The sequence below is a fragment of the Bos indicus x Bos taurus genome, chromosome 1, assembly GCF_003369695.1.
Source record: "Bos indicus x Bos taurus breed Angus x Brahman F1 hybrid chromosome 1, Bos_hybrid_MaternalHap_v2.0, whole genome shotgun sequence".
Taxonomy (NCBI): domain Eukaryota; kingdom Metazoa; phylum Chordata; class Mammalia; order Artiodactyla; family Bovidae; genus Bos; species Bos indicus x Bos taurus.
The window spans coordinates 45,015,792-45,042,458 of NC_040076.1; the positions used below are offsets into that span (position 1 = coordinate 45,015,792).

The 26,667-nt window shown below is 40.3% G+C and overlaps 1 protein-coding gene across 20 annotated transcripts in view; it reads right to left on the minus strand.

Moving 5' to 3' along the window:
* ABI3BP (ABI family member 3 binding protein) overlaps positions 1-26,667 on the minus strand; it is a 293,162-nt gene that overhangs the window by 50,522 nt on the left and 215,973 nt on the right. For 19 of the 20 annotated variants that reach the window (XM_027560481.1, XM_027560135.1, XM_027559801.1 and 16 more), the window contains 5 exons: positions 26,552-26,632; positions 23,978-24,055; positions 15,724-15,789; positions 12,616-12,690; positions 19-96 (listed from right to left, as the gene is read on the minus strand). In XM_027560481.1, the coding sequence (XP_027416282.1) occupies positions 19-96; positions 12,616-12,690; positions 15,724-15,789; positions 23,978-24,055; positions 26,552-26,632 (378 nt within the window). The remainder of the gene's footprint in view (positions 1-18; positions 97-12,615; positions 12,691-15,723; positions 15,790-23,977; positions 24,056-26,551; positions 26,633-26,667) is intronic. The other variant, XM_027559471.1, reaches the window with a different exon arrangement.

Genomic DNA, 26,667 nt, shown 5'->3' on the forward strand with positions numbered 1-26,667 from the left:
CAGCCTCTTATTCCTTACCTGGTTTTTTTGTGGGGTGAGACGAATCCATTGATACATTTCTACCAGTACCAGATGGCAGTGGGACTTGCTTGACCCCTGTGAGCAGAGATAATGACAGAATAAACAGATAGCTAAAATGTGATAAACATTCTTCACAGAAGTTTCATAGAATTGTCAGTGATAATGTGCATTTTTTTTAAGAACAAGGATACTGGTGTTTTTGTGCCTAGACATTTTGATTGGCTTCTCCCGTCTGCATACAGAAAAAAATATCTAAAGCCCTACTCCATTCACCGGTTGTGATTTTATTCTCTGAAGATTTAGAGTTTGATTTTTTGATAGTGGCTTTGTATTAATTTTCTATGCTGCCCACCCTGCACTGCCTGCCTGGGTGTTATTGTCTTGCCAGAAGGATTTCATCTACAGTGACTGACTTTTTTTTTTCCCAATATTTGTGTGTAAATTCTGTGGTTTTAAAAAATATTTTTCTCTAACTCCTCTACCCCCAATAAAAACCCTTATAATTCCAACATGTTTGGGTTTGTACCTAATGAATTGACTTTAAAAATATTATTTGAGAAACCTTGGTTAGCAGGCTGGTTAGGCCACAGACTGGATCTGTACTCTTGAAATTTGTAAATTAGGCCTGGGCATGCCTTGAACTCCAAATTGCTGTTTGGAAGAAACTGATCTGAAAATTACCCTGCGTGCTATTTTATCTCCTAAGTCTCTCAAACATAATCTGTTGGTTATTACTAAGTCATTCACCTAAATACCCATGCTAGGATTTTGGGTGGAGATCCTAAGGGTAGAGGGAACCAACTTACTTTTTGTCCTATATTTTAAAAGTTATTATTCTTTTACATTATAAAATAGTCTTCCCTGACATGGCTGGCAGTCTCCACTAAGGAATAATAAGAACAGACATTTAGAATCTCAAAAGTGAATATTATCTTAGATATAGTGGCTCATCTTGAACTTCCCAGGTGGTGCAGTGGTAAATAACCTGCTTGCCAAAAAAAAAAAAAGAACCTGCTTGTCAGTGCAGGAGACACAAGAGACGTGGGTTCGATCCCTGGGTCAGGAAGATCCCCTAGAGAAGGAAATGGCAACCCACTTCAGTATTCTTGCCTGGAAAATGCCATGGACAAGAGGAGCCTGGTGGGGCTCCTCTTATAGTCCATGGGGTTGCAAAGAGGTGGATATGACTGAGTGTGTGCACACACACGCACACACGCACACAATGGCTCATCCTAAAAAATGAACCCATGCTCTGAGGACATGTGTGTGTGTGTGTATGCTCACTATAATATGTACTAAAAATAAGAATAAACATTGAATTAATATACTGGCTATGGTATTAACAAGAACAAGCACAGTCACAGCCCTGTTTTGAGTGCTGTTCCAGGACTCTGTAGGGACATTACACACTCAGCCTCATGTAATATGTAGGCAGAGATATTAAGTATACAACAGAACCTTTGCTTGCCAAAAATTAGATGACATTTTCACATTACTTTATGAAATTATTAATCATGATTGTATTATAATGAAAATTAATCAGTCCAGGGATTGAACCCAGGTCTCCCACATTGTAGGCAGAGTCTTTACCCTCTGAGCTACCCAAGAAACTCATTAATATATTACTAACATCATGCAAAGAGTTGACTCATTGGAAAAGACTCTGATGCTGGGAGGGATTGGGGGCAGGAAGAAGAGGGGACAACAGAAGATGAGATGGCTGGATGGCATCACCAGCTCGATGGATGTGAGTTTGAGTGAACTCCGGGAGTTGGTGATGGACATGGAGGCCTGGTGTGCTGCGATTCATGGGGTCACAAAGAGTCAGACATGACTGAGCGACTGAACTGAACTGAACATTAACTATAATAATAATTATGATTAACATTAATTTATGAAACCTAATATTGCAATTCCACATCCTCTTCTATTTGAATAACAGATAATATATAAAATCATGGTGAATGTTTGTATGGAGTCAGGGATCAAATGCTGTTTATCTGTGGTAGGAATAAAATGTTTCTGCGGTCAATGACTATTTTGTGGCTCATCCCACAGGCACTGTGAGAACAGCTCATGGGTCTTCTTTCTGTGCCCTTCTCTGAGTGGTAATGGGAGTGGGAAATGACTCACTGGGTGGTTACTCTGTCTGTGGCTTAGGGGAATGCAATTCATTTGTGTCACCAGGAAAACCTGGCCTGCTGATACCTGATTTACCACAATTTTTCAAAGGTAAAATCACATTATGTCCTCTGGCATGCTAGCAGGCTATGTGTGCCTTCAGTAGACCCTTATTCACAGTCTTTTTCCAAATCTTTCCACCCTTAGAAAAACAAAGTATGTTGATCCAATACTGCACAAGCACCTTCGATATTCAAGACCTGATTTGATCCATACATCCCTTCTGGGTGCGAGATACCACGGGGGTCTCACAGAGGAGGAAACCAAGGCAAGGGGAGTACTTGTCCAGGGTCTCACAGTTAAATGGAGGCATTCACGCCCACGTATGCCCGGCTCCCAAGCCCATTTCTTGAGCACTAATTGGGATAGTACAGGGTGCCTTTTTCTGTCATCATCTTCCCTCCAATAAAGAGAAGGCCCAAAGTGGCATCACTGGTGCTAAAGCCTAGACTTAAAACCTGACTTAACTGCAGTTTTGATTTTCCCCAGAAATGTAATCTCAATCAACCAGTCTGGAAATTTCTAGTCAGATTACTGTGAGGTAATCTGTCACAGGAGCCCTCTTCATCCTCCAGAAGAAGAGGTGACCTACAATGGTAAAACCCACGCAAATCCCTTCTACCTCAAAAGGTGTCCTGGCTTCAACATAGTATTTTCTTTGGTTAGTAGTTCCCTTCCCCACACTTGTTCCTGTACATGTGCTTACAGCAGGGGAAGGGGAGGGTGGGCACACTGGGAGAGTAGCATCGCCATGCATCCTCTACCATGTATGAAATAGACAGCTAGTGGGAAGCGGCTGCACAGCACAGGGAGCTCGGCTCAGTGCTCTGTGATGACCTAGAAGGGTGGGATGGGGGTGAGAGGGAGGTCCAAGAGGGAGGGGAACACATATATAGACACACACACATGTACACTCACACACAGGTACACACATATGCACACATGTACACTTTGTTGTACAGTAGAAACACAAATTGTAAAGCAACTGTCCTCTAATAAAAAAATAAAACTTCCAGTTCGCACAAGTCTTTGGAGCGCCATTCTAGTCACCACGTAGGATGCTGCTTGATTCATAAATTGCTGAATGCATGCTGTGATAAGTCGCTCGAGTTGTGTCCAACTCTTTGTGACCCTATGGACTGTAACCCACCAAGCTCCTCTGTCCAGGGAATTCTCCAGGCAAGAATACTGGAGTGGGTTGCCTTGCCCTCCTCCAGGGGATCTTCCCCACCCAGGGATCGAACCTGGTCTCTTACCATCTCTGGCACTGGCAGGCAGGTTCTTTACCACTAGCACCACCTGGGAAGCCCAATAAAGCCAGTTAAATCATCAAATTTACTTGGCTGAATTTTTTTTTTTTTTTTAATGCTTCTCTTTTGCCTCACAATGACTCTGACTTTAGCTCTCAGGTCCTATACTCTGTATTTCGAGTGTCTGAAGTGCCACCACTGGGTGAGGGCTAAACAACCACAGCTGGCAAGCAGGTACCATGCAGTCATGCCACTGATATGTGGGAGTCAGAGAGAAAAGCAAGGATGACATGGTTTTCTAACCACGAATATGCAGATCCACCAAGTCACGGGCTGGTGAAATGGAGAACTTAGAATCTAAAACTCTGCAGGATTACTTTACGAATAAGAGAAAAAAATAGAAACATCCCTGGCCTCTTTTCTAATAAAGGAAGAAATAAGTCATTTTTTGTCATTTTCTGTATAGGTAGAAATGGAAGCATCATAGTATTATGATCCTTGTAGGTTAAGTACCCAAGTCAGCAGTGTCAGTTGCTAAACTGGATTTTGTCCAGCCTTCAGAACTAAAGAAAAGCCAGCAGTGGATGAGAACGCTGGGGAGAGCCCTGCCGAAGGCAGCTGTGGGACTCAGGGAAAAGGCACTGAACTGGGGACAAGAGACTGAAGTCCAGTTCTGGGCTTGGCTCCACCTGGCTGTGGTTTGCACATCAGCCACTAGCATGTGAGCACAGGACCTGGAGGCCAGTGAACTTCTGTGGCCCTGAATTGAGGAGAGCTGATAAAGGCCAAAGCAAGCAGAGAGGCAATGGGAGGGCAAAGGAGGAAACCAGTAATAGATAGTGCAGAGAAAGAATCCTCAGAACTGACATCTGATGAGCCAGTCTGGCTCAGGCTGCAACGTGAATTGTTTCTCCCTCATGCAGGATTAATCCACTATTTTCTCAAGGGCAGCACTGGCTCTGAAAGCACCAAGACTTGAACTTCAATGTAAGCCCCCAATTGTCATACGGAAATTCTCCAAAAATCTCTTGATTTACATAGTTCACCCCTTAGCAATTTATTGTCAGAAATGAAGTAATGATTTTGGTATTTTTAACCATGGTAACAGAAACTTTGCAAACAAACACAGCACACTGGGAATTGATTTCCGAATGTATTTGAGACTGTTCCTCATGACCAAAAAGGAGTGGTGTTTATGGGTGATTGGTCTCCTCACCCACGTCTCAAGATCTCAGCACCTGGCTGCAAGGTCAGGGACGAAGGGCCAGCAGACTGGAAGATTTCGCTGCAGCTCAAACACATTCCTCACCTGGGAGGCATCTGGGTTTTGGTTGTCAAGCACACTCCATGTGGGTCCAGTGAAGTGTGGATTCCTCATTAGGACAGAATGGAGCAAAGAGAGGAGTCTGGGATTCAGGTATTAACATATCTGCCAAACCACATGTGCCAAGGGGGTTTCCAAACTATACTTTGCTGGCACACGTGGGCCTTCAAGAAATGTTAGTTGAATGAAAGAACAGTTGCACAACTCAGCAGCTTTCTTCTACGGTGAGAAAGGTGGAGACTATCTGGCAAAGGATGGGTGATTTTTTCTGTCAAAGGTCAGAGAGTAAATATTTTCAGCTCTGCAGGCCATACTGTCTCTGTCACAACTATTCAGTCCTGCCACTGTCTTGTGAAAGTTTCTTCAAAACCTTGTTTACGAAAAAGGGGCAGTGAACTGGGTCTGGTCTGTGGCATTGTACTTTGTGGGTCTCCCTGGTGACTCAGTGGTAAAAGGCTTCCCTGGTGGTTCAGTAGTAAAGAATCTGCCTGCCAATGCAGGAAACCCAAGAGATATGGGTTTGATTCCCAGGTCAGGAAGATTCCCTGGAGAAGGAAGTGGCAACCCACTCCAGTATTCTTGCCTGGGAAATCCCATGGACAGAGGAGCCTGGCAGGTTACAGTCCATGGGGTTGCAAAGAGTTGGACATGACTTCAGTTCAGTTCAGTTGCTCAGTAGTGTCTGACTCTTTGCGACCCCATGAATCGCAGCATGCCAGGGCTCCCTGTCCATCACCAACTCCCGGAGTTCACTCAGACTCATGTCCATCGAGTCAGTGATGCCATCCAGCCATCTCATCCTCTGTCGTCCCCTTCTCCTCCTGTCCCCAATCCCTCCCAGCATCAGAGTCTTTTCCAATGAGTCAACTCTTTGCATGAGGTGGCCAAAGTACTGGAGTTTCAGCTTCAGCATCATTCCTTCCAAAGAAATCCCAGGGCTGATCTCCCTTAGAATGGACTGCTTGGATCTCCTTGCAGTCCAAGGGACTCTCAAGAGTCTTCTCCAACACCACAGTTCAAAAGCATCAATTCTTCAGCGCTCAGCCTTCTTCACAGTCCAACTCTCACATCCATACATGACCACAGGAAAAACCATAGCCTTGACTTAGCACACACATTTGTACTTTGTGCAATCCCCTGGTCTAGGCATGCTTTTGCATCTCAAGTTGGTTATAAGCATGTGCTGCTGCTGCTGCTGCTGCTAAGTCGCTTCAGTCGTGTCTGACTCTGTTCGACCCCATAGATGGCAACCCACTAGGCTCCCCCATCCCTGGGATTCTCCAGGCAAGAACACTAGAGTGGGTTGCCGTTTCCTTCTCTAATGCATGAAAGTGAAAAGTGAAAGTGAAGTCGCTCAGTCGTGTCTGACTCTAAGCATGTCGAACATATCAATTAAGGTGAGATGTATCTCTGGAAACCCTGAAAAAGCAGACTGCTGGAAAAATGACCTACCTAAACTTCATTCTCTGAAGGTTACTTTCTAACTTTAAGGTGGAGAAATATTATACATATACATGTGAAATGAACATAAATCAGGTTAAATATCTATAATGATGTTATGAATTAAGAAACTTGGGTCAAGATAGTCTAAATATTGCTGGGTGTTTATGGCGTCATTGCAAGATTTGTATAGAGACCTAAAGAATCAAAGGTCCATAGTTTTAAGGCCTCAGAATCTTTCTCTTTTAGTTTTACAAAGGACCAACAGTAAATATTTTTATGCCTAAGACTATGAAGAACATGTCCTATACATCCTAAACACATCCTTTTATCAGCTGATCTTTTAAAATGTAAAATATATGTACTGAAAATTTCAGCAAGAAAAATTATAGTAAAATATATGTGAGGTGGATAAGAATCATACATATTCTAGGCAAAATGTCAAAGTTGGATGAAAAATCAGTTAACACGGAAATGTTGTTCTCATTAATACCCAATTGAGGCTAGAAGTGAGTGTGAATGAGACAATAGGGCTGGGTCAGAGAAGAAAAGAAATCTGATGTGAATACCTGCATTTCTATTAACAAGTCAGATTAAAACCATGCACAAAGTAAGGCAGACTCTTGTCTATAACCTGAAGAGAACAGATTTAAAAACTTCTTTTTCTCACCCATTTCTCAAAACATTATTCCCCAGGCAAATAATTTGAAAGCTGTTAGAACTTTCTTTCATAATATGCTATGTAATATCAACTGTGATTTGTATTTCATTTATTTTCTTTCTGGTCTTACTGTATTGGCTTACACTCCACTTCTGTTTTCAATGGAAGGGGAAAAAGTAGGAATCCCTACTTATATTCTTGATATTAGAAGAAAAATATTCAGTCTGGGAAATGAGATGTTAGCTGTAGGTTTTTCTCAGATGCCCTTTATTAGAGGGAGGAAATTTTCTTTTATTTCTAGTTTTCTGAGAGTTTTCAACACGGTGGTTTTTGAATTTTGTATCATGGCTGATTTTTTATTTATTGAGATGATCATATGATTTTTTTCCCCTTTGTTCTGTTAATGTGGTTCAGTTCAGTTGCTCAGCCGTGTCTGACTCTTTGCAATCCCATGGACTGCAGCATGCCAGGCCTCCCTGTCTGTCACCAACTCCTGGAGTTTATTCAGACTCATGTCCTTTGAGTCGGTGATGCCATCCAACCACCTCATCCTCTGTCGTCCCCTTTTCCTCCTGCCTTCAATCTTTCCCAACATCAGGGTCTTTGCCAATAAGTCAGTTCTTCACATCAGGCGGCCAAAGTATTGGAGTTTCAGCTTCAACATCAGTCCTTCAAATGAATATTCAGGACTCATTTCTTTAGGATGGACTGGTTGGATCTCCTTGCTGTCCAGGGGACCCTCAAGAGTCTTCTCCAACACCACAGTTCAAAATCATCAATTCTCCGGCACTCAGCTATCTTTATAGTCTAACCCTTACATCCATACATGACTACTGGAAAAACCATAGCCTTGACTAGATGGACTTTTGTTGGCAAAGTAATATCTCTGCTTTTTAATATGCTGTCTAGTTTGGTCATAACTTTTCTTCTGGGGGCAAGCATCTTTTAATTTCATGGTTGCAGTGAGCTTCTGCAGTGATTTTGGAGCCCCGCAAAAAAAGTCTGTCACTGTTTCCATTGCTTTCCCATCTATTTGCCATGAAGTGATGGGACCAGATGCCATGATCTTAGTTTTCTGAATGTTAAGCTTTAAGTCAACCTTTTCACTCTCCTCTTTCACTTTCACCAAGAGGCTTTTTAGTTCTTCTTCACTTTCTGCCATAAGGGTGGTGTCATCAGAATATGAGGTTATTGATATTTCTCCCAGCAGTCTTGATTCCCGCTTGTGCCTCATCAAACCCAGCTTTTCTCATGATGTACTCTGCATATAAGTTAAATAAGCAGGGTGAAAATATACAGCCTTGACATACTCCTTTCCTGATTTGGAACCAGTCTGTTGTTCCATGTCCAGTTCTAACTGTTGCTTCCTGACCTGCATACAGATTTCTCAGGAGGCAGGTAAGGTGGTCTGATATTCCCATCTCTTTAAGAATTTTCCATGCTTTGTTGTGATCCACACAGTCAAAGGCTTTTGCATAGTCAATAAAGCAGAAATAGATGTTTTTCTGGAACTCTCTTGCTTTTTCCATGATCCAATGGATGTTGGTAATTTGATCTCTGGTTCCTCTGCCTTTTCTAAACCCAGCTTGAACATCTGGAAGTTCTCGGTTCACACACTGTTGAAGCCTGGCTTGGAGAATTTTGAGCATCACTTTGTTAGCGTGTGAGATGAGTGCAACTGTTCGGTAGTTTAAGCATTCTTAGGAGAAGGCAATGGCACCCCACTCCAGTACTCTTGCCTGGAAAATCCGATGGATGGAGCAGCCTGGTGGGCTGCAGTCCATGGGGTCGCTGAGTCAGACACGACTGAGCGACTTCACTTTCACTTTTCACTTTCATGAATTGGAGAAGGAAAAGGCAACCCACTCCAGTGTTCTTGCCTGGAGAATCCCAGGGAGAGGGGAGCCTGGTGGGCTGCTGTCTATGGGGTTGCACAGAGTCGGACACGACTGAAGCAACTTAGCATAGCATAGCATTAAGCGTTCTTTGGCATTGCGTTTCTTTGGGATTGGAATAAAAACTGACCTTTTCCAGTCCTGTGGCCACTGCTGAGTTTTCCAAATTTGCTGGCATATTGAGTGCAACACTTTCACAGTACCATCTTTTAGGATTTGAAATAGCTCAACTGGAATTCCATCACCTCCACTAGCTTTGTTTGTAGTGATGCTTCCTAAGGCCCACTTAACTTCACATTCCAGGATGTCTGGCTCTAGGTGAGTGATCACACCATCGTGGTTATCTGGGTCATGAAGATCTTTTTTGTATAGTTCTGTGTATTCTTGCCACCTCTTCTTAATATCTTCTGCTTCTGTTAGGTCCATAACACTTCTGTCCTTTATTGTACCCATCTTTCCATGAAATATTCCCTTGGTATTTCTAATTTTCTTGAAGAGATCTCTAGTCTTTCCCATTCTACTGTTTTCCTCTATTTCTTTGCACTGATCACTGAGGAAGACTTTCTTATCTCACCTTGCTATTCTTTGGAACTCTGCATTCAAATGGGTATATCTTTTCTCTTTTGCCTTCTGCTTCTCTTCTTTTCACAGCTATTTGTAAGGCCTCTTCAGACAACCATTTTTCCTTTTTGCATTTCTTTTTCTTCGGGATGTCTTGATCCCTGCTTCCTGTACTATGTCACAAACCTCCATCTATAGTTCTTCAGACACTCTGTCTATCAGAGCTAGTCCCTTGAATCTATTTCTCACTTCCATTGTATAATTGTAAGGGATTGGATTTAGGTCATACCTGAATGATCTAGTGGTTTTCCCTATTTTCTTCAATTTAAGTCTGAATTTCGCAGTAAGGGGTTTATGATCCAAGCCACAGTCAGCTCTGGGTCTTGTTTCTGCTGACTGTATGGAGCTTTTCCTTCTTTGGCTGCAAAGAATATCATCAATCTGATTTTGGTGTTGACCATCTGCTGATGTCCATGTGCAGAGTCTTCTCCTGTGTTGTTGGAAAAGGGTGTTTGCTATGACCAGTGCATTCTCTTGGCAAAACTTTATTAGCCTTTGCCCTGTACTCCAAGGCCACATTTGCCTTTTACTCCAGCTATTTCTCGACTTCCTACTTTTGCATTCCAGTCCCCTATAATGAAAAGGACATCTTTTTTGGGTGTTAGTTCTAGCAGGTCTTGTAGGTCTTCATAGAACCATCCAACTTCAACTTCTTCAGCATTACTGGTTGGGGCATAAACTTGGATTCCTCTGATACTAAATGGTTTGCCTTGGAAATGAACAGAGATCATCTGTCATTTTTGAGATTGCATCCAAGTACTGCATTTTAAACTCTTGGTTGCTAGGATGGCTACTCCATTTCTTCTAAGGGATTCTTGCCCACAGTACTAGATATAATGATAATATGAGTTAAATTCACTCATTCCATTCCATTTTAGTTTGCTGATTCCTAAAATTTCAATGTTCACTCTTGTCATCTCCTGTTTGACCATTTTCAATTTGCCTTGATTCATGGACCTAACATGAATTTAGGTCCTATGCAATATTGTTCTTTATAGCATCAGACTTGACTTCCATCACCAGTCAGATCCACAACTGGGTGTTGTTGTTGCTTTGCTCCATCCCTTCATTCTTTCTGGAGTTATTTCTCCACTGATCTCCAGTAGCAGGTTGGGCACCTACCGATCTGTGGAGTTCATCTTTCAGTGTCCTGTCTTTTTGCCTTTTCTTACCGTTCATGGCGTTCTCAAGGCAAGAATACTGAAGTGGAAATTACACCGATTTGTTTGAATGGTAATACAAACATCCTTTCCTGAGCTAAATATCATTTGGTTGCTATATGACAAAGAGATGTCCCACCCATATTTCCAATCAAGGCTCTCCTCAGCTGAGGCTGACCCTGAAGGAGCTGACAATGGAATGCTGTCTACTGACCTTACTCCTTGCAGGTGGTCAGCCTGTTCTTCCCTGAGGGGGATCCCAATAGAGAAACACCAGAACATAGAACATGTGCAACACATTTTGATTGGGGATGTTAGTGGAGCAAAGAAAGGGGAAACAGCAAGATCAGCTTTGTTTATCTGTGCCCACCAACCTATTTTGATCAGCAACCAACTAATTAAACTGAAGAAGTCCTGGTAAAAGGTCTTCCTTTCAAAGCTAAGTTAGGTGAGTTATTACAAAGCTGACTTTATCTACACAAGAGGGTAACAGATGTCAATTTGTATCACAAGTAGCTCTGGAAAAAATTTTATACTACTGATAAACTAAAGCATAATCATGCTCTGTTTTCTCCCCAAAAGACAATTAACATAATTAACGTTTTCCTAGTGAGAATCACTGCTTGCTTATACTGAAGGTTAATGGCTTTCAAGTTCATCATAGCTGCTTGTTCTTTCATTTGCTCTGCTGACATAAATGCTTTCTTCTATTTTTACTTAGACAAACTCTGGGGAATTACTTTGAATATTCAGAAGGTGGCGTTGTTCACAGCCAGACTGTTTACATCAGACTGAGACACTACGTACTGCCTGGTCCCACTTGGGAAGAATAAAGGGAACAGCTGAGCACAAATAAATATTGGAATGCTTTTTTGCTTTTCATGAATCAGGAATTTATAGTATCTGTCTCATTAATTGAAGGAAAGTGAATTCCTAGAACTTCAGAATTGTAATAACCTAGTACAGAAACACATCCTAAATAAAAATCTAAATCATTTTTAGACTGAATACGTGTCTTCAGATACTATTCACATCTTTCTCATTAAGGAACAATTAATTATGGGTTGATTATATATACATATATATGCATTAAGCAAACTATGTTGTTTATGCACTTTTACATAAGCAGGCACAAGATCTGCATTATTTAAAAAATATTTCAAGGGAACAATGCAATCCCATATTAAGGCATTTGATAACTACCATTTATCCACTGAGTGAGTTGAGTGAACTTTTATCAGTTATTTGTCCTAGTTATCTATATGATGTCCCATAGATAAGATTGGGGCAGGGAAATATCATTTAATCAAACTGAATGATTTGGAAATATGCTTGTAACCAGGGTGATCATTTGCTAATTGCTCTTCTCATTTAAAAAGCTTCCCTGGTGGCTCAGATGATAAAGCATCTGCCTACAATGCAGGGGACCTGGGTTTGATCCCTGGGTTGGGAAGATCCCCTGGAGAAGGAAATGGCAACCCACTCCAGTACTCTTGCCTAGAAAATCCCATGGACAGAGGAGCCTGGTGTCCATGGGGTCGCAGAGAGTTGGACACGACTGAGCGACTTCCCTCTTCTTCTTCTTCTCATTTAAATATCATATTCCAGATTGCTAACAGATGTGGATCTTTTAAAAATATTATAATGGCACTTATGAAATTATAAACTTGAAAAACAATTGATAATTGCCTCAAAGACCAAACCTATATATGAAAATTTGAAGTTTTCCCTAATTTTGTAATCAGGGAAAAAGCTGTTTTGATATTTTAATTCATACTTAATCAGGATATTTTTAAGAATTAAGACTATATATTGTAGTTGATTTAGTGGACTGGGCTGAGAAAAGTAGAAAACTATTTGTTAATGTTTACAGAGACTTCTGAAATTTTGATTTTGGAATGATTTATAATTTTCAGTTCTGTGAACTTCCAAAACTAGTTATACGAACTTCCAAAACTAGTAAAAAAAGAAATTTAAATGTGAATTTAACAAAATTTTAAAAACTGAATGAAAACATTTAGAGTTTGATAGGATCAAAAGGAAATAAATCTGTGATCATTACCTGCTCCTAGTCCATTCCCTCTGGGTGTCCCACTGGGTCTGGGTCTACTAGGTCTTGTAGTTGTCTTATTCAGAACTATAATAAAGTGGGAAATAAACAGTTTAGACTTTTTTTTTTTTTTAGTTGAACATTTGCAGTCAAGGAAAATAAAGCTTCCCAGAGAACTGGAACTCATTTAACTGGCAACAAAAATGATGACTTACCAAAAACTAATGTTCACAATATAGAAATCACAATTTTGGTATGAAAATCATAGACTTGAATTTGAGACCTGAGTATATACTCTGAGGTGACCTGGTCTAAGTGGGAAATAGCTTGCTTCATTTATAAGCAGTAGATACATTTCAAAATGGGCTTCCCTAGTGACTCAGACAGTAAAGAATCTGCCTGCAATGCAGAAGACCCTGGTTTGATCCCTGGGTTGGGAAGAACCCCTGGAGAAGGAAATGGCAGCCACTCCAGTGTTCTTGCCTGGAGAATTCTATGGACAGAGGCAAATGGTGACTACAGTCCATGTGGTCGCAAAGAGTGGGACACAACTGAGTGACTAAACTTTCACTACTTTCACACTCAAAACTGGGACTGAAGAAGGATCAGGACTACATATGCCCAGTGAAAACCCAAAACTTGGTGTGCATTTATTTTGTATATTATTGTTAAGGCCTTAATTCCTAGCACGTAAGTTGGTGGTTCTTTTGGAGGAGTCTCTAGGTACACATCCTTCCTCATAATGCTGGTGTAAGTCTCATTATGATATGATAAAGCTTTTGAAATTTCTCTCCTGCTCTGTTGAGAGTCATAATAATACCAAAACATTGAAATTGTCTGTCTTAGTCTCCATTTGGCAGAGTTTTTAAGGAAAAGCACTTAAGTATGTTGCAATTAAAAGAGTGAGCTCTGGAGCCAGACTGCTTGCCTTCGACTCCACCTCCTAGCCCTCCTTAAGCCTTAGCTTCCTAAGCCTGGCCTCACAGGACACATGGTAAGCACCCACTCACCATTAGGCATACTGTTATTGTTTCCTTATTTTGTAGAAAGGTTTAATATAACCAATGACACATTAAGTTCTCAACAGTTATCATGATACAAAGTCACATGGAGGTGTATTTTTTTTTTAACAAAGATTTCTGCACCTGTTACCTTTAAGAGTTGCAGGATTACTAAAAAAACTGTGAGTTCCTCCATAAACCAAAAGATATATATGTATTTGCTATTTCTTCCATGTTCCCAGAGAGATGTTCGTCAGGAATAGTAGCTTATAAGCCATTTTTGACACTTAGAACTTTAAAACTTCTTAGAATCACAGAGGAGAAAAAGGACAGAAAACATCAGAATCTCTGGTCCAACTTGTATGTTAGACTAGGAGTGATTTACATGGATCAAATTAACCCCGAAGTTAACTTTCCCTAACAAGGTTCAGTGAGGGAGAGCCTAGATCTTTTGATGACTTTGGTCATTTTAAAGCATTTTCTGGGAACGCCCTGACGGTCCAGTGGTTAGGTCTCAGCACTTTCATTGCTGTGGCCTGGGTTCCATCCCTGGTTGGGAAACTAAGATCCTGCAAGACTGCAGAGTGGCCAAAAAAGAAAGGTTTTTTTCCAGTTTAACTATCATTTTACTTTTGATGCATACAACCTGTAAAATGTGTGTTTGCTTGTTTTTATATGGAATGAAAGTCACTCAGCGTGTCTGACTCTTTGCGACCCCATGGACTACAGACCATGGAATTCTCCAGGCCAGAATACTGGAGTGGGTAGCCTTTCCCTTCTCCAGGAGACCTTCCTAACCCAGGTAAAAGTATTCTTGCAGAACAAGAGCCTTTCAGATTGGAAGAGATCGTCTTTCCTTAAAAGATAATATTTGAAACAAAATACATCATCAGATCAGATCAGATCAGTCACTCAGTCGTGTCCGACTCTTTGCGACCCCATGAACTGCAGCACGCCAGGCCTCCCTGTCCATCACCAGCTCCCGGAGTTCACTCAGACTCACGTCCATCGAGTCAGTGATGCCATCCAGCCATCTCATTCTTTGTCGTCCCCTTCTCCTCCTGCCCCCAATCCCTCCCAGCATCAGAGTCTTTTCCAATGAGTCAACTCTTCACATGAGGTGGCCAAAGTACTGGAGTTTCAGCTTTAGCATCATTCCTTCCAAAGAAATCCCAGGGCTGATCTCCTTCAGAATGGACTGGTTGGATCTCCTTGCAGTCCAGGGACTCTCAAGAGTCTTCTCCAACACCACAGTTTAAAAGCATCAATTCTTCAGCGCTCAGCCTTCTTCACAGTCCAACTCTCACATCCATACATGACCACAGGAAAAACCATAGCCTTGACTAGACGAACCTTGGTTGGCCAAGTAATGTCTCTGCTTTTGAATATGCTATCTAGGTTGGTCATAACTTTCCTTCCAAGGAGTAAGCTATTGCTAATGTTATCTCTATAATTGCCATGGAAAACTGAAGGAGGACGAGAGAGTATGTGTGATTTAGGCAAAAATACTATTTTCAAAATGATGTTATATTGGTAAATTTCCATAGTAGTCTCTGAGTCTGCTTATCCTTAAAAAATTTCAGTCAAGTCTTGTTGCTTCCATGGATTCATGATTACCTCTCCACTTACCCACAAGGATCAGAATTTTGTATGTAATTTATTTCAGTTTCAGGATATATAGCCCTCATTTGGTCATTTGGCTGTTTCAATACATTCTTTTTTTGGTCATGCTGCACAGCATGCAGGATCCTAGTTCCCCAATCAGGTATCAAGTCTGCACCCCTTGCAGTGGAAGCTTGGAATCCTAACCACTGGACCACCAGGGAACTCAATACATTTTATATCTTCTTTTTTTCAGTTAAGTGTTAGTCACTCAGTCGTATCTGACTCTTTGCAACCCCATGGACTGTAACCTGACAGGTTCCTCCATCCATGGGATTTTCCAGGCAAAATTACTGGAGTAGGTTGCCATTTCCCCCTCCAACGGATCTTCCCAACCCAGGGATCGAATCCGGATCTCCTACATTGTAGGCAGACTCTTTCCTGTCTCAACAACCAGGGAAGCATATCTTCCTAGGTATGTTGATTATTTAGATCATCAGAAAGAGGAACAACTTACCAGGTCTGATGTGTGGTTTGTCAGGTGTTCTGGGCCTCATAGTAGTAGTATATAATCTGTGTGGTGCTGAAACAGAGGAAACTCAGATTTAATAACCAAAGGAGTTTCAGTACTCTACAGACCAACAACTTACGCACTTTGCATGGAAGCATAAAGAACATTTTAAATCTGCAAGTATGCATTAGAGCATTGATGCTAAAGGAAAATGCATGTTTAGTTGCTCAGTCGTGTCCCACTCTTTGTGACCCCATGGACTACAGTCCGTCAGGCTCCTCTATTCATGGGATTCTCCAGGCAAATACTGGAGTGGGTGGCCATTTCCTTCTTCAGGGGGTATTCCTGACCCAGGGATGGAATCTGGGTCTCCTGCATTGCAGGCAGATTCTTTACTGTCTGAACCACCAGGAAAGCCCGCTAAAGGAAAATAAAGCAAGTGAAAATATGCATGACTGGAAATTAAAGATGCACATAGTCAAAGTAAGGTAAGGATTAGTCACCAATTAGTCTATGTTTTCAAGGGCATTTATTTCACCACATGGTTGCTTAATATGATAAACACAGAAGTCAATCATCTAACCCTCCATCCATCTATGTATCTGTCCATCTGTCCATCAATCCATCCATCTATCTATTCATATTTCTCAACCAGAGAGTCATTATAGAGCAATACTTTGCTAAAGAAGATAAGTAATCATAATGGCAAAAAGAAAAATATTTTAGGTATGTAAGAAGAAAAGAGTAGAAACATGTGATCTCTATCAAATTGTCTTAGCTCATGAACCCTGTACTGAATAAATACTCACTTAGTGCCATTCATTAAAGCTTTGTGTGTTAGTTACTCAGTCATGTCTGACTCTTTGTGACCCCATAGGCTGTATGAAGAGGCAAAAAGTCAGGACACTGAAAGATGAACTCCACAGGTCATTAGGTGCCCAACATGCTATTGGAGATCAGTGGAGAAATAACTCCAGAAAGAATGAAGAGATGGACCCAAAGCAACAACAACACCCAGTTGTGGATCTGACTGGTGATGGAAGTCAAGTCTGGTGCTATAAAGAACAATATTACATAGGACCTAAATTCATGTTAGGTCCGTGAATCAAGGCAAATTGAAAGTGGTCAAACAGGAGATGACAAGTGTGGACATCAAAATTTTAGGAATCAGCAAACTAGAATGGAATGAGTGAATTTAACTCAGATTATCATTATATCTAGTAATGTGGGCAAGAAATCCCTTAGAAGAAATGGAGTAGCCATCCTAGTCTGAGAGTTAGACCAAGAGTCTGAAATGTAGTACTTGGATGCAATCTCAAAAAATGAAATAATGATCTCTGTTCATTTCCAAGGCAAACCATTCAATATCATAGTAATCCAAGTCTATGCCCCAACCAGTAATGTTGAAGAAGCTGAAGTTGAACCGTCCTATGAAGACCTACAAGACCTGCTAGACTTAAAACCAAAAAAAGATGTCCTTTTCATTATAGGGAACTGTAATGCATAAGTAGGAAGTCAAGAAATAGCTGGAGGAACAGGCAAATTTGGCCTTGGAGTACAGAATGAAGCAGGGCAAAGGCTAATAGAGTTCTGCCAAGAGAACGCACTGGTCTTAGCAAACACCCTCTTCCAACAGCACAAGGGAAGACTCTGCACATGGACATAGATGGTCAAAACTGAAATCAGACTGATTATATTTGCAGCCAAAGATGGAGAAACTCTATACAGTCAGCAAAAACAAGAAAAGGAACTGAATGAGGCTCAGATCATGAACTCCTTACTGCGAAATACAGACTTAAATTTAAGAAAGTAGGGAAAACCACTAGACCATTCTGGTATGACCTAAATCCAACCCCTTATGATTATACAGTGGAAGTGAGAAATAGATTTTAGGGATTAGATCTGATAGAGTGCCTGAAGAACTGTGGATGGAGGTTCATGACATTGTATAGGAGGCAGTGATCAAAACCATCCCCAAGATAAAGAAATGCAGAAAGGCAAAATGGTTGTCGAGGAGGCCTTACAAATAGCTGTGAAAAGAAGAGAAGCGAAAAGCAAAGGAGAAAAGGAAAGATATACCCATTTGAATGCAGAGTTTCAAAGAATAGCAAGGAGTGATAAGAAAGCCTTCCTCAGTGATCAATGCAAAGAAATAGAGGAAAACAGTAGAATGGGAAAGACTAGAGATCTCATCAAGAAAATTAGAGATATCAAGGGAACATTTTATGGAAAGATGGGCACAATAAAGGACAGAAGTGTTATGGACCTAACAGAAGCAGAAGATATTAAGAAGAGGTGGCAAGAATACACAGAAGAACTATATAAAACTATATAAAACTATCTTCATGACCAAGATAACCACAATGGTGTGATTACTCACCTAGAGCCAGACATCCTGGAATGCAGAGTCAAGTGGGCCTTAGGAAGCATCACTATGAACAAAGCTAGAGGAGGTGATGGAATTTCAGTTGAGCTATTTCGAATCCTAAAAGAGGATGGTGTGAAAGTGCTGCACTCAATATGCCAGCAAATTTGGAAAACTCAGCAGTGGCCACAGGACTGGAAAAGGTGAGTTTTCATTCCAATCCCAAAGAAAGGCAATGCCAAAGAATGCTCAAACTACTTCACAATTGCACTCATCTCACACACTAGCAAAGTAATACTCAAAATCCTCCAAGTCAGGCTTCAACAGTACGTGAACTGTGAACTTCCAGATTTACAAGCTGGATTTAGAAAAGGCAGAGGAACCAGAGATCAAATTGCCAATATCCGTTGGATCATCAAAAAAGCAAGACAGTTCCAGAAAAACATGTACTTCTGTTTTATATGCTACACCAAAGCCTTTAACTGTGTGGATCACAATAAACTGTAGAAAATTCTTAAAGAGATGGGAATATCAGACCACCTTACCTGCCTCCTGAGAAATCTGTATGCAGGTCAAGAAGCAACAGTTAGAACTGGACATGGAACAACACTGGGTCCAAATCAGGAAAGAAGTTCGTCAAGGCTGTATATTGTCACCCTGCTTATTTAACTTATATGCAGAGTACATAATGAGAAATTCCGGGCTAGATGAAGCACAATCTAGAATCAAGATTGCTGGGAGAAATATCAATAATCTCAGATATGCAGATGACACTACCCTTATGGCAGAAAGTGAAGAAAGAACTAAAGAGCTTCTTGATGAAAGTGATAGAGGAGAATGAAAAAGTTGGCTTAAAACTCAACATTCAGAATACTAAAATCATGGCATCTGGTCTCATCACTTCATGGCAAATAGATGGGAAATCAAAGGAAACAGTGACAGACTTTATTTTTGGTGGCTCCAAAATCACTGCAGATGGTGACTGCAGCCATGAAATTAAAAGATGCTTGCTCCTTGGAAGGAAAACTATGACCAACCTAGATAGCATATTAAAAAGCAGAGATATTACTTTGCCAACAAATATCCATCTAGTCAAAGCTATAGTTTTTCCAGTAGTCATGTGTGGATGTGAGAGTTGGACTATAAAGAAAGCTGAGTGCCAAAGGATGCTTTTGAACTGAGGTGTTGAAGTCTCTTGAGAGTCCCTTGGACAGCAAGGGGATCTAACCAGTCTATCCAAAAGGAAATCAGTCGTGAATATTCATTGGAAGGACTGATGCTGAAGCTGAAACTCCAATACTTGGCCACCTGATGTGAAGAAGTGACTCACTGGAAAAGACCCTGATGCTGGGAAAGATTGATGTGGGAGGAGAAGGGACTAGAGGATGAGATGGTTGGATGGCATCACTGACTCGATGGACATGAGTTTGAGTAAGCTCCAGGAGCTGGTGATGGACAGGGAAGCCTGCTGTGCTACAGTGCATAGGGTCACAAAGAATTGGACACAACTGAGTAACTGAACTGAGACTACAGCCTGCCAGGCTCCTCTGTCTAAGGAATTATCCAGGCAAGAAGACTGCAGTGGGTTGCTACTTCCTTTTCCAGTAAAGCTTTAGGGATGAACGTAAATGACCCCTGGGTCCTGTTCATCAAGGGAGGGTGAGAAAGATCAAATACTCATAATTCCCAGGAACCAACATGCCACCTTGTTACTTTCTGCTCTTGTTTCCAGGGCCTGACACAGTGAGAACCATTAATGATGACTTGTCAGTCAGTCAGTTCAGTCGCTCAGTTGTGTCCGACTCTTTGCGACCCCATGAATCGCAGCACGCCAGGCCTCCCTGTCCATCACCAACTCCCGGGGTTCACTCAGACTCACATCCATCGAGTCAGTGATGCCATTTCCATTTCTGACACAAACCAGTACTCTGTAAATGGGTGATTTTCTTTCTTTCTTCTTTCTTTATATATTTGGCCACATAGCATGCAGGATCTTAGTTCTTCAACCAGGGATTGAACACTAGTTCCCTGCAGTGGAAGGGTGGAATCTTAAGCGCTGAACCACCAGGGAAGCTCCTCTATAAGCTTTTAAAGTGTGCATCCGTCCTGGAATGTGTCTATCCTCATCTTCCCTCCTCTGCCCGCCTCAACACACCACATTGCCTCCTGCCACCAACTTTCTTGGTAATGCTTTAGCTAAGACTGGAAAAAATTTTTGTGCAAACTTTGTAAGTAGATTACAGTTTCAGTGATTTTGTTCACATCTTGAGTGGGTATTTATGTAACCATAAATCAGCAAATGCCTTGCCTACCACATTAAAAAAAAAATACACCTGCAAAACATATTATAATGTAGCTCATTTATAAACTTCCAATGTGAAGACTGATGAGCAGACTTTTGCCAAACTTCAGGCCAAAAATAGCAGACATGTTCTGAAATTCTCTGTAGGTTTAACATGGGACTTTCAACATGTAATAACAAGAGTGAACAGAGGAACTGATGTTATTTTAAAAAATCAGTTCTCACACACCCTAAAGTATGTGGTGATGACTTGCAAATGTTTTTCTTCAATTTTCTTTGAGAGTGGTAGGGTTCCCTGTCAGTTGAATATACTTCAGCTCTCTTGTTAATTTCTTCAATGTTAGATTGTCTTTGCTTTAAGAAATATAAAGAATCATGGCTCTATTAGTATCATTCTAGAATATATATAAATTTTAAAACTTTAGAAAAGAAACTTTGACTAGAACACAGAAATAATCAGTACTACATTCATTCATTATTTCTAAGCCACAGGATCAGAATTTCTTTTTCTGTAGCCTTTACTTATATTTTGAAAGAACTTTTCATAAAGGAGTTGAAATATAACAGGTTTAGGCTGTGAATTACATATCTCATCACTAGATAATACAGGGCCTTGAGAAAACTGCTTGAGGGTTTCAATTTTAAACTAAAAAATAAAAGACAAAGACACATTGTGAGGATGTAATATTGTAAATATCATCTCGACATAGCTTTTGGTGACTGATAATAAAACTAATTTTAAAAGATAGCTTCATATCTAAAGAGTTTTATAAAATTGTTTAAAAAGAATACTAAAAATACTGACAAAGATAACATAAAAAATAGACAAACAGGGATTATAGGAGAAATACCTTTAAGGACCTTTGTTTTTCCCAGTGTTGGGGGAGGAAAAGAAGGGTACACATTTCTCTGGGTGGTATAAAGATCAGGGGCTGAAATAAATAATCAAAATGCCCCCAGAGGGACTTCCCTGATGGTCCAGTGGCTAGGATTTCATGATCCCAGAGCAGGGGGCCTGGGTTCTATCCCTGGTCCAGGAACTAGATCCCACATGCCGCAACTAAGACCCAGTACAGCCAAATAAAGTAAGGATTTAAAAAAAAAAAAAAGTCCCCAGGATGCCTCTGGCCAATGGATTTCTACCATGGGTTGAGATAAGAGGAGCAAAGGAGAGAAGCTTGAATATGTCAGGGTTTCAAATAGAGCTGCATGCAGGCAATTGTCTCAGCTGACAAAGAAGCAGGAATGGCAGAGAGGGATGGTGCTGGAGACCCTACTAGCACATTCATGCTGTAGGTTTTAGGCATTAAGTTTCTTTGGAGCACTAGGGCCTTACTGCTGAGGGCCCGGAGACCAAAAAGCCACAAGGGACACGAATGGGTGAAGTGTGAAGATCAAGAGGAACAATTTCATTCTCACAGCATCTCTCAAGTTGCTGTGTGCCGTCTTGTGCATCTAATGCCTACTGTTAGAAACACAACATGCTAAAAACAATGCAATGGATCAACTTCCTCGTCCACAATGCTCAGGCACACGCTTATGAGGGTTGGGTCGAAGGGTGATCCAGGACACACAGGAGGGTGCTGTTACTAAAGCTTACCCTCTACCCCCAAGCAGGGTTACTGGCCTGGGTCATGTTGGAAATGCATTCCTGGTGAGCCCCCTTTAAAGGGCCTTGGCACAAGTCTAGAAAAGTGTGGATCCCAGGGCCACATAGGTTAAGTTAAGGATCCTCAGAACATAAGAAAATGATTAAAATGTAGTACATTATATAAATATGTTAAGATAATTCATAGAATGGTATCAGATCTTGAATACACATCCAATCAACTGTGAAATTCATCTATAAAGCCAAGTTCTAGAAGCAATTTGATAAAAATACTGATATTCCCATTAAAGTAAGAGGAAGCAAAAACAAGAAAAGAACACGCCTATTATCTTTTATTTTCAATTTTGAAATTTACAAGGCTCTAAAAGCTGAAATCTTTTTCTCATTTGGCAATACAACCTGAAGAATATTTATCCCGCTTATTGTCAATACATATCTTGCTGTAAAAACGTCAATGTGTTTGATTATGAGAATCCAGATATCTTCTATTAAGCCAGACATTAAAGAGGTTTGCTGCTACTGCTGCTGCCAAGTCGCTTCAGTCGTGTCCGACTCTGTGTGACCCCATAGATGGCAGCCCACCAGGCTCCCCCATCCCTGGGATTCTCCAGGCAAGAACACTGGAGTGGGTTGCCATTTCCTTCTCCAATGCATGAAAGTGAAAAGTGAAAGTGAAGTCGCTCAGTCGTGTCCGACTCCTAGCGACCCCATGGACTGCAGCCCACCAGGCTGCTTCGTCCATGGGATTTTCCAGGCAAGAGTACTGGAGTGGGGTGCCATTGCAATGTTACAAACATATAAAGATCAGGATGGGGTATGGATGCAATAGGATTGAACATCTGCTGTTAACCTCTGAAACTGATAATGAGGGTGTGGGAAGACTGCTATTACACTAGGCTCCTTAATTCTGTGCATATTTTTTAAATAAATAAAAGTTAATAAACAGAAAGGTAATAAAGTAAATAATAAAATTAACATTTAAGCCATTATAAAAATGAAACAAATTCAAAAGACTTAGAAAATTTACAAGAACTACCCTATACCATTGTGAGTATTCTCAGTCATGTTCATTTAGAATAAGTACTTCTCTACTTATTCTAAAATATATCCCTTAAAGGTAGATTTCTTTTATTGTCATTTCCTCTTATTGCTATATTTCTTCTCCCAATCCCTCCCTCCAGTATAACTGACAATTGAGTAAAATAAATTTGTCTTGCAGCTCTTTAAAATTTATTTGCTCTCATTTTGGGGGGCTTCCTTCCACATGCTAGAGGTAGAAATGGGCAAAAGAGGGCTATTAAGGGGAAAAAAAAAAAGAAAAGAAAAGAAAAAAACATGAAAATCCTGGAAATCTGCAACTGGTTACAATCCGAGTAAGAAAGAAGTGTATAAAAAGGAAAGGTGTCTGAGAGCATGAGGATGTGAGAAAAAGCTTTGTGTAGGCGAGTTGACTTCCCAAAAAGCAGAAAGAAGAAATAATATAAGGAAACCCCAGAGCAAACCTTCCTGGATGTTTTAATATTAATTCATATTTAAAAATGATTTTCTTGTTGCTAGTTCCCTTTCTCAGGCTGCAACATCAATGAGTTCATCAAGTTTTGGAGATAGGACAAAGAGGAAAAGAGGTAAAGAAAGTAAGAGGAGAAGAAGGAAGGTAACAGATTATTATTTATCAGATCTGGAAAATGAGGCGAAAGAAGGTAAGGCAAGGGAAAAAAAATAGGAGCTTACATTTGTAGTCATTATCATCAGCTGCAAAGCACATAAGCATTCAAAAGCAAAGCTCTAACTAAAGAGACTGTCTTTCCTACATTTAACTGGTAATCATATAAATATTACTACTTGGCTGATGTTCTGAGCTATGAAGTGAAAAAAATTTAAACTAACTCACTGTGATGAAAATTCTGTTTCTTAAAGGAAAATTTTCTTCCTGCTTAAACAAAGAAGGAAAAGCCACTATCCAGAGGTAGGGAAATAGCTTTACCCTGAGTTGTCTTTGCCAATTCAGTTGTTTGTGGAACCTTTGTTGTGAAGAGTTCTTGGGTAGACTGCTCTGTTGCTGCTGGGGAAAAACACAGTAAGATAAATGGCTTTAAATAAATATCATTAATGAACAAGTTAAAAAAAAAAAAAAAAACAAGAAAAAACCCCACACTCTTTTTTTTCCCCATGCAATGATATAAGGGTAAGTTGTATTTATAACTATGCCTAGTGATCATCTTATTTTAAAGTTACTGGTACATTTTAATAACTCTGATTTATTATATTTACTGTCTCCTTAAACTATTATATTAATGATTATTATAAGGATCTCTGAAAGCTTTTAGTTCAGGATCACTGTTTAATGATATCGGGCATGACTATACTCTTGGATATGCTTCCTGTCTTATGTATCATTGCCTTCATGTTTCCTTCTATTTCACGACCTTCACAAGTTATTTAGGTGAGCTGGAAAAAATAGATCATAGAAAATAATGTGCATTTACACAACATAAGAATAAATATTCTATTTATCTCACATGAAAATCAAAGTTTATTAATATACAGACACATTACTCCTAACAAAATAAACACTCCTATATTAACTTGAAATAATTACAATATCATACTGACAGAGCAAATTATACTATTCACTTTGCCACATACTGGATCCAAGGAAATATTTGGTGAAAATAAATATGCTGTCATCATATTTTCTGCCTGTTTTATAATCTAGATTCTGCTCATAGATAATTGTGATAGTTGGCCCAATAAACTAAGATATAGTAAAAAAAAAAAAAAAAAAGGCAAAAAAAACAGAAGTGGAACTTAGATAATTAACATATTCAGCAGTGGTTCTTGATAAGTACTTTTGACTTCCTCTCATGGGTAAAGCTGACTTTGAGGGCCTATGCTGTAATAGATAAATATTTGGTAATTAAGATATATTTGCTCATTCAGTTTTAAGTATTTTCCTTCAAAAAGGATTCCTTTTAAAATGGGATCAATAACTTTATTTCACACACAAAGAATGGGTTGACCTGAAAAGGGATGAAGGGAGGAAAGTAAAGCCACTGATTTAAACATAACCACGGGGGATGTGGTGTGGACAGGGCAGAGGAGCCAACAGACACAAGCTGGGAATTCTTGCTTTCCTGTTTACATTCAGCCAAGTCACAGGCAAATGAGGGTGAAGACATTGATGCTGAACTCCTCGAGAGCATGGCCAGCTCATCCCAACCAGTCTTCCTGACTCATCCATCCACCTGTGTGTCTTCATGGCCACCCACATGTTCCTCAGATGAGTCTGGCTACCATTCTCTGTATGTGCCTCTTCCCCATCATTCTTTAACCTGAAGAGCCCTTCATACCTTTAACTCTCATTCCAACTGGAAGACCTAGCATACATGCCACTTCCTCTGTGAAGCCTTCCCTGATACCCCCAGGTAGTTTGCTTGTTCAGTGTGCTGCTCATTTCTCTATGATCTCATTGTAATGGATAACATGAGAGTGAATTCCAGGAGCTCTGACAACTGAGAATGGGGGTTCCAGTTTGGCTCTGATGTTAGCTCTACAGCTTGGCCAGATTTTTAAAAATCTTTCAATGCCTCAGTTTTCTAATTTGTAAAATGGGACAATAGAATCTACACCACAAACTTGTAATGTGTCTTAAATTTAAAAATATGTGAACACTGGGTAGCACAGAGGAAGCACTGCTGCTAAATCACTTCAGTCGTGTCCGTCTCTGTGCAGCCCCATAGACAGCAGCCCACCAGGCTCCCCCATCCCTGGGATTCTCCAGGCAAGAACACTGGAGTGGGTTGCCATTTCCTTCTCCAATGCATGAAAGTGAAAAGTGAAAGTGAAGTCACTCAGTCATGTCCGACTCCTAGCGACCCCATGGACTGCAGCCTACCAGGCTCCTCCATCCATGGGATTTTCCAGGCAAGAGTACTGGAGTGGGGTGCCATTGCCTTCTCCAGAGGAAGCACAATTATTGCTAAATCCTGTCTTTGTATTAGATGGCGATCTCTCCAAGGTAAGGACTTACCTTTAAAGCAGTTGTATTTTGGCATTCCCATTGCTTAGCATTGCACTTAACACTATAAGATATTCAGATTTAAAAAATAAAATTTTTCTTCCCAAATGCAGCTTCAAATATGGAAAAAGCAACAAGAAAGTATAGCATTGATATACACTGGGAAGTTTTTTTTTTTTAATTTATTCTTTAATTGGAGGGAAATTGCTTTACAAGGTTGTGTTGGTTTCCGCCATACAACAACGCAAACCAGCCATAATTATACATATATCAGGAAGATTCTTTTTCCAAAAAAGTAACTGAAGTTTTGTTAAGATGTTTTAAAACATTCTCATCTTGTATTGGAAATCAGCATAAATATTAGAAGGACAAATACACAGTTAATGTAAAAGAATCAAGTGAAATGGATATCTTTTACAGTGATAAAAAGAGATCCTCTATTGTTTGGAATACCACGAACACAACATATGTATGGCTACTTTAAGGGCAATTCCTAAAATGTTAAGTCCTCATTGGGCTGAATATCAAAGCAAAATTTACCAAGAGTGGTTTGTAGTTCCTCTTGACTAGTACTTGGTGAAATCATAGGAATCAAAGGGCTGCCTCGTGTCTCTAAAGGAGCTGAAAAGACAAGTAAGTACCAAGGCTGTCAATCT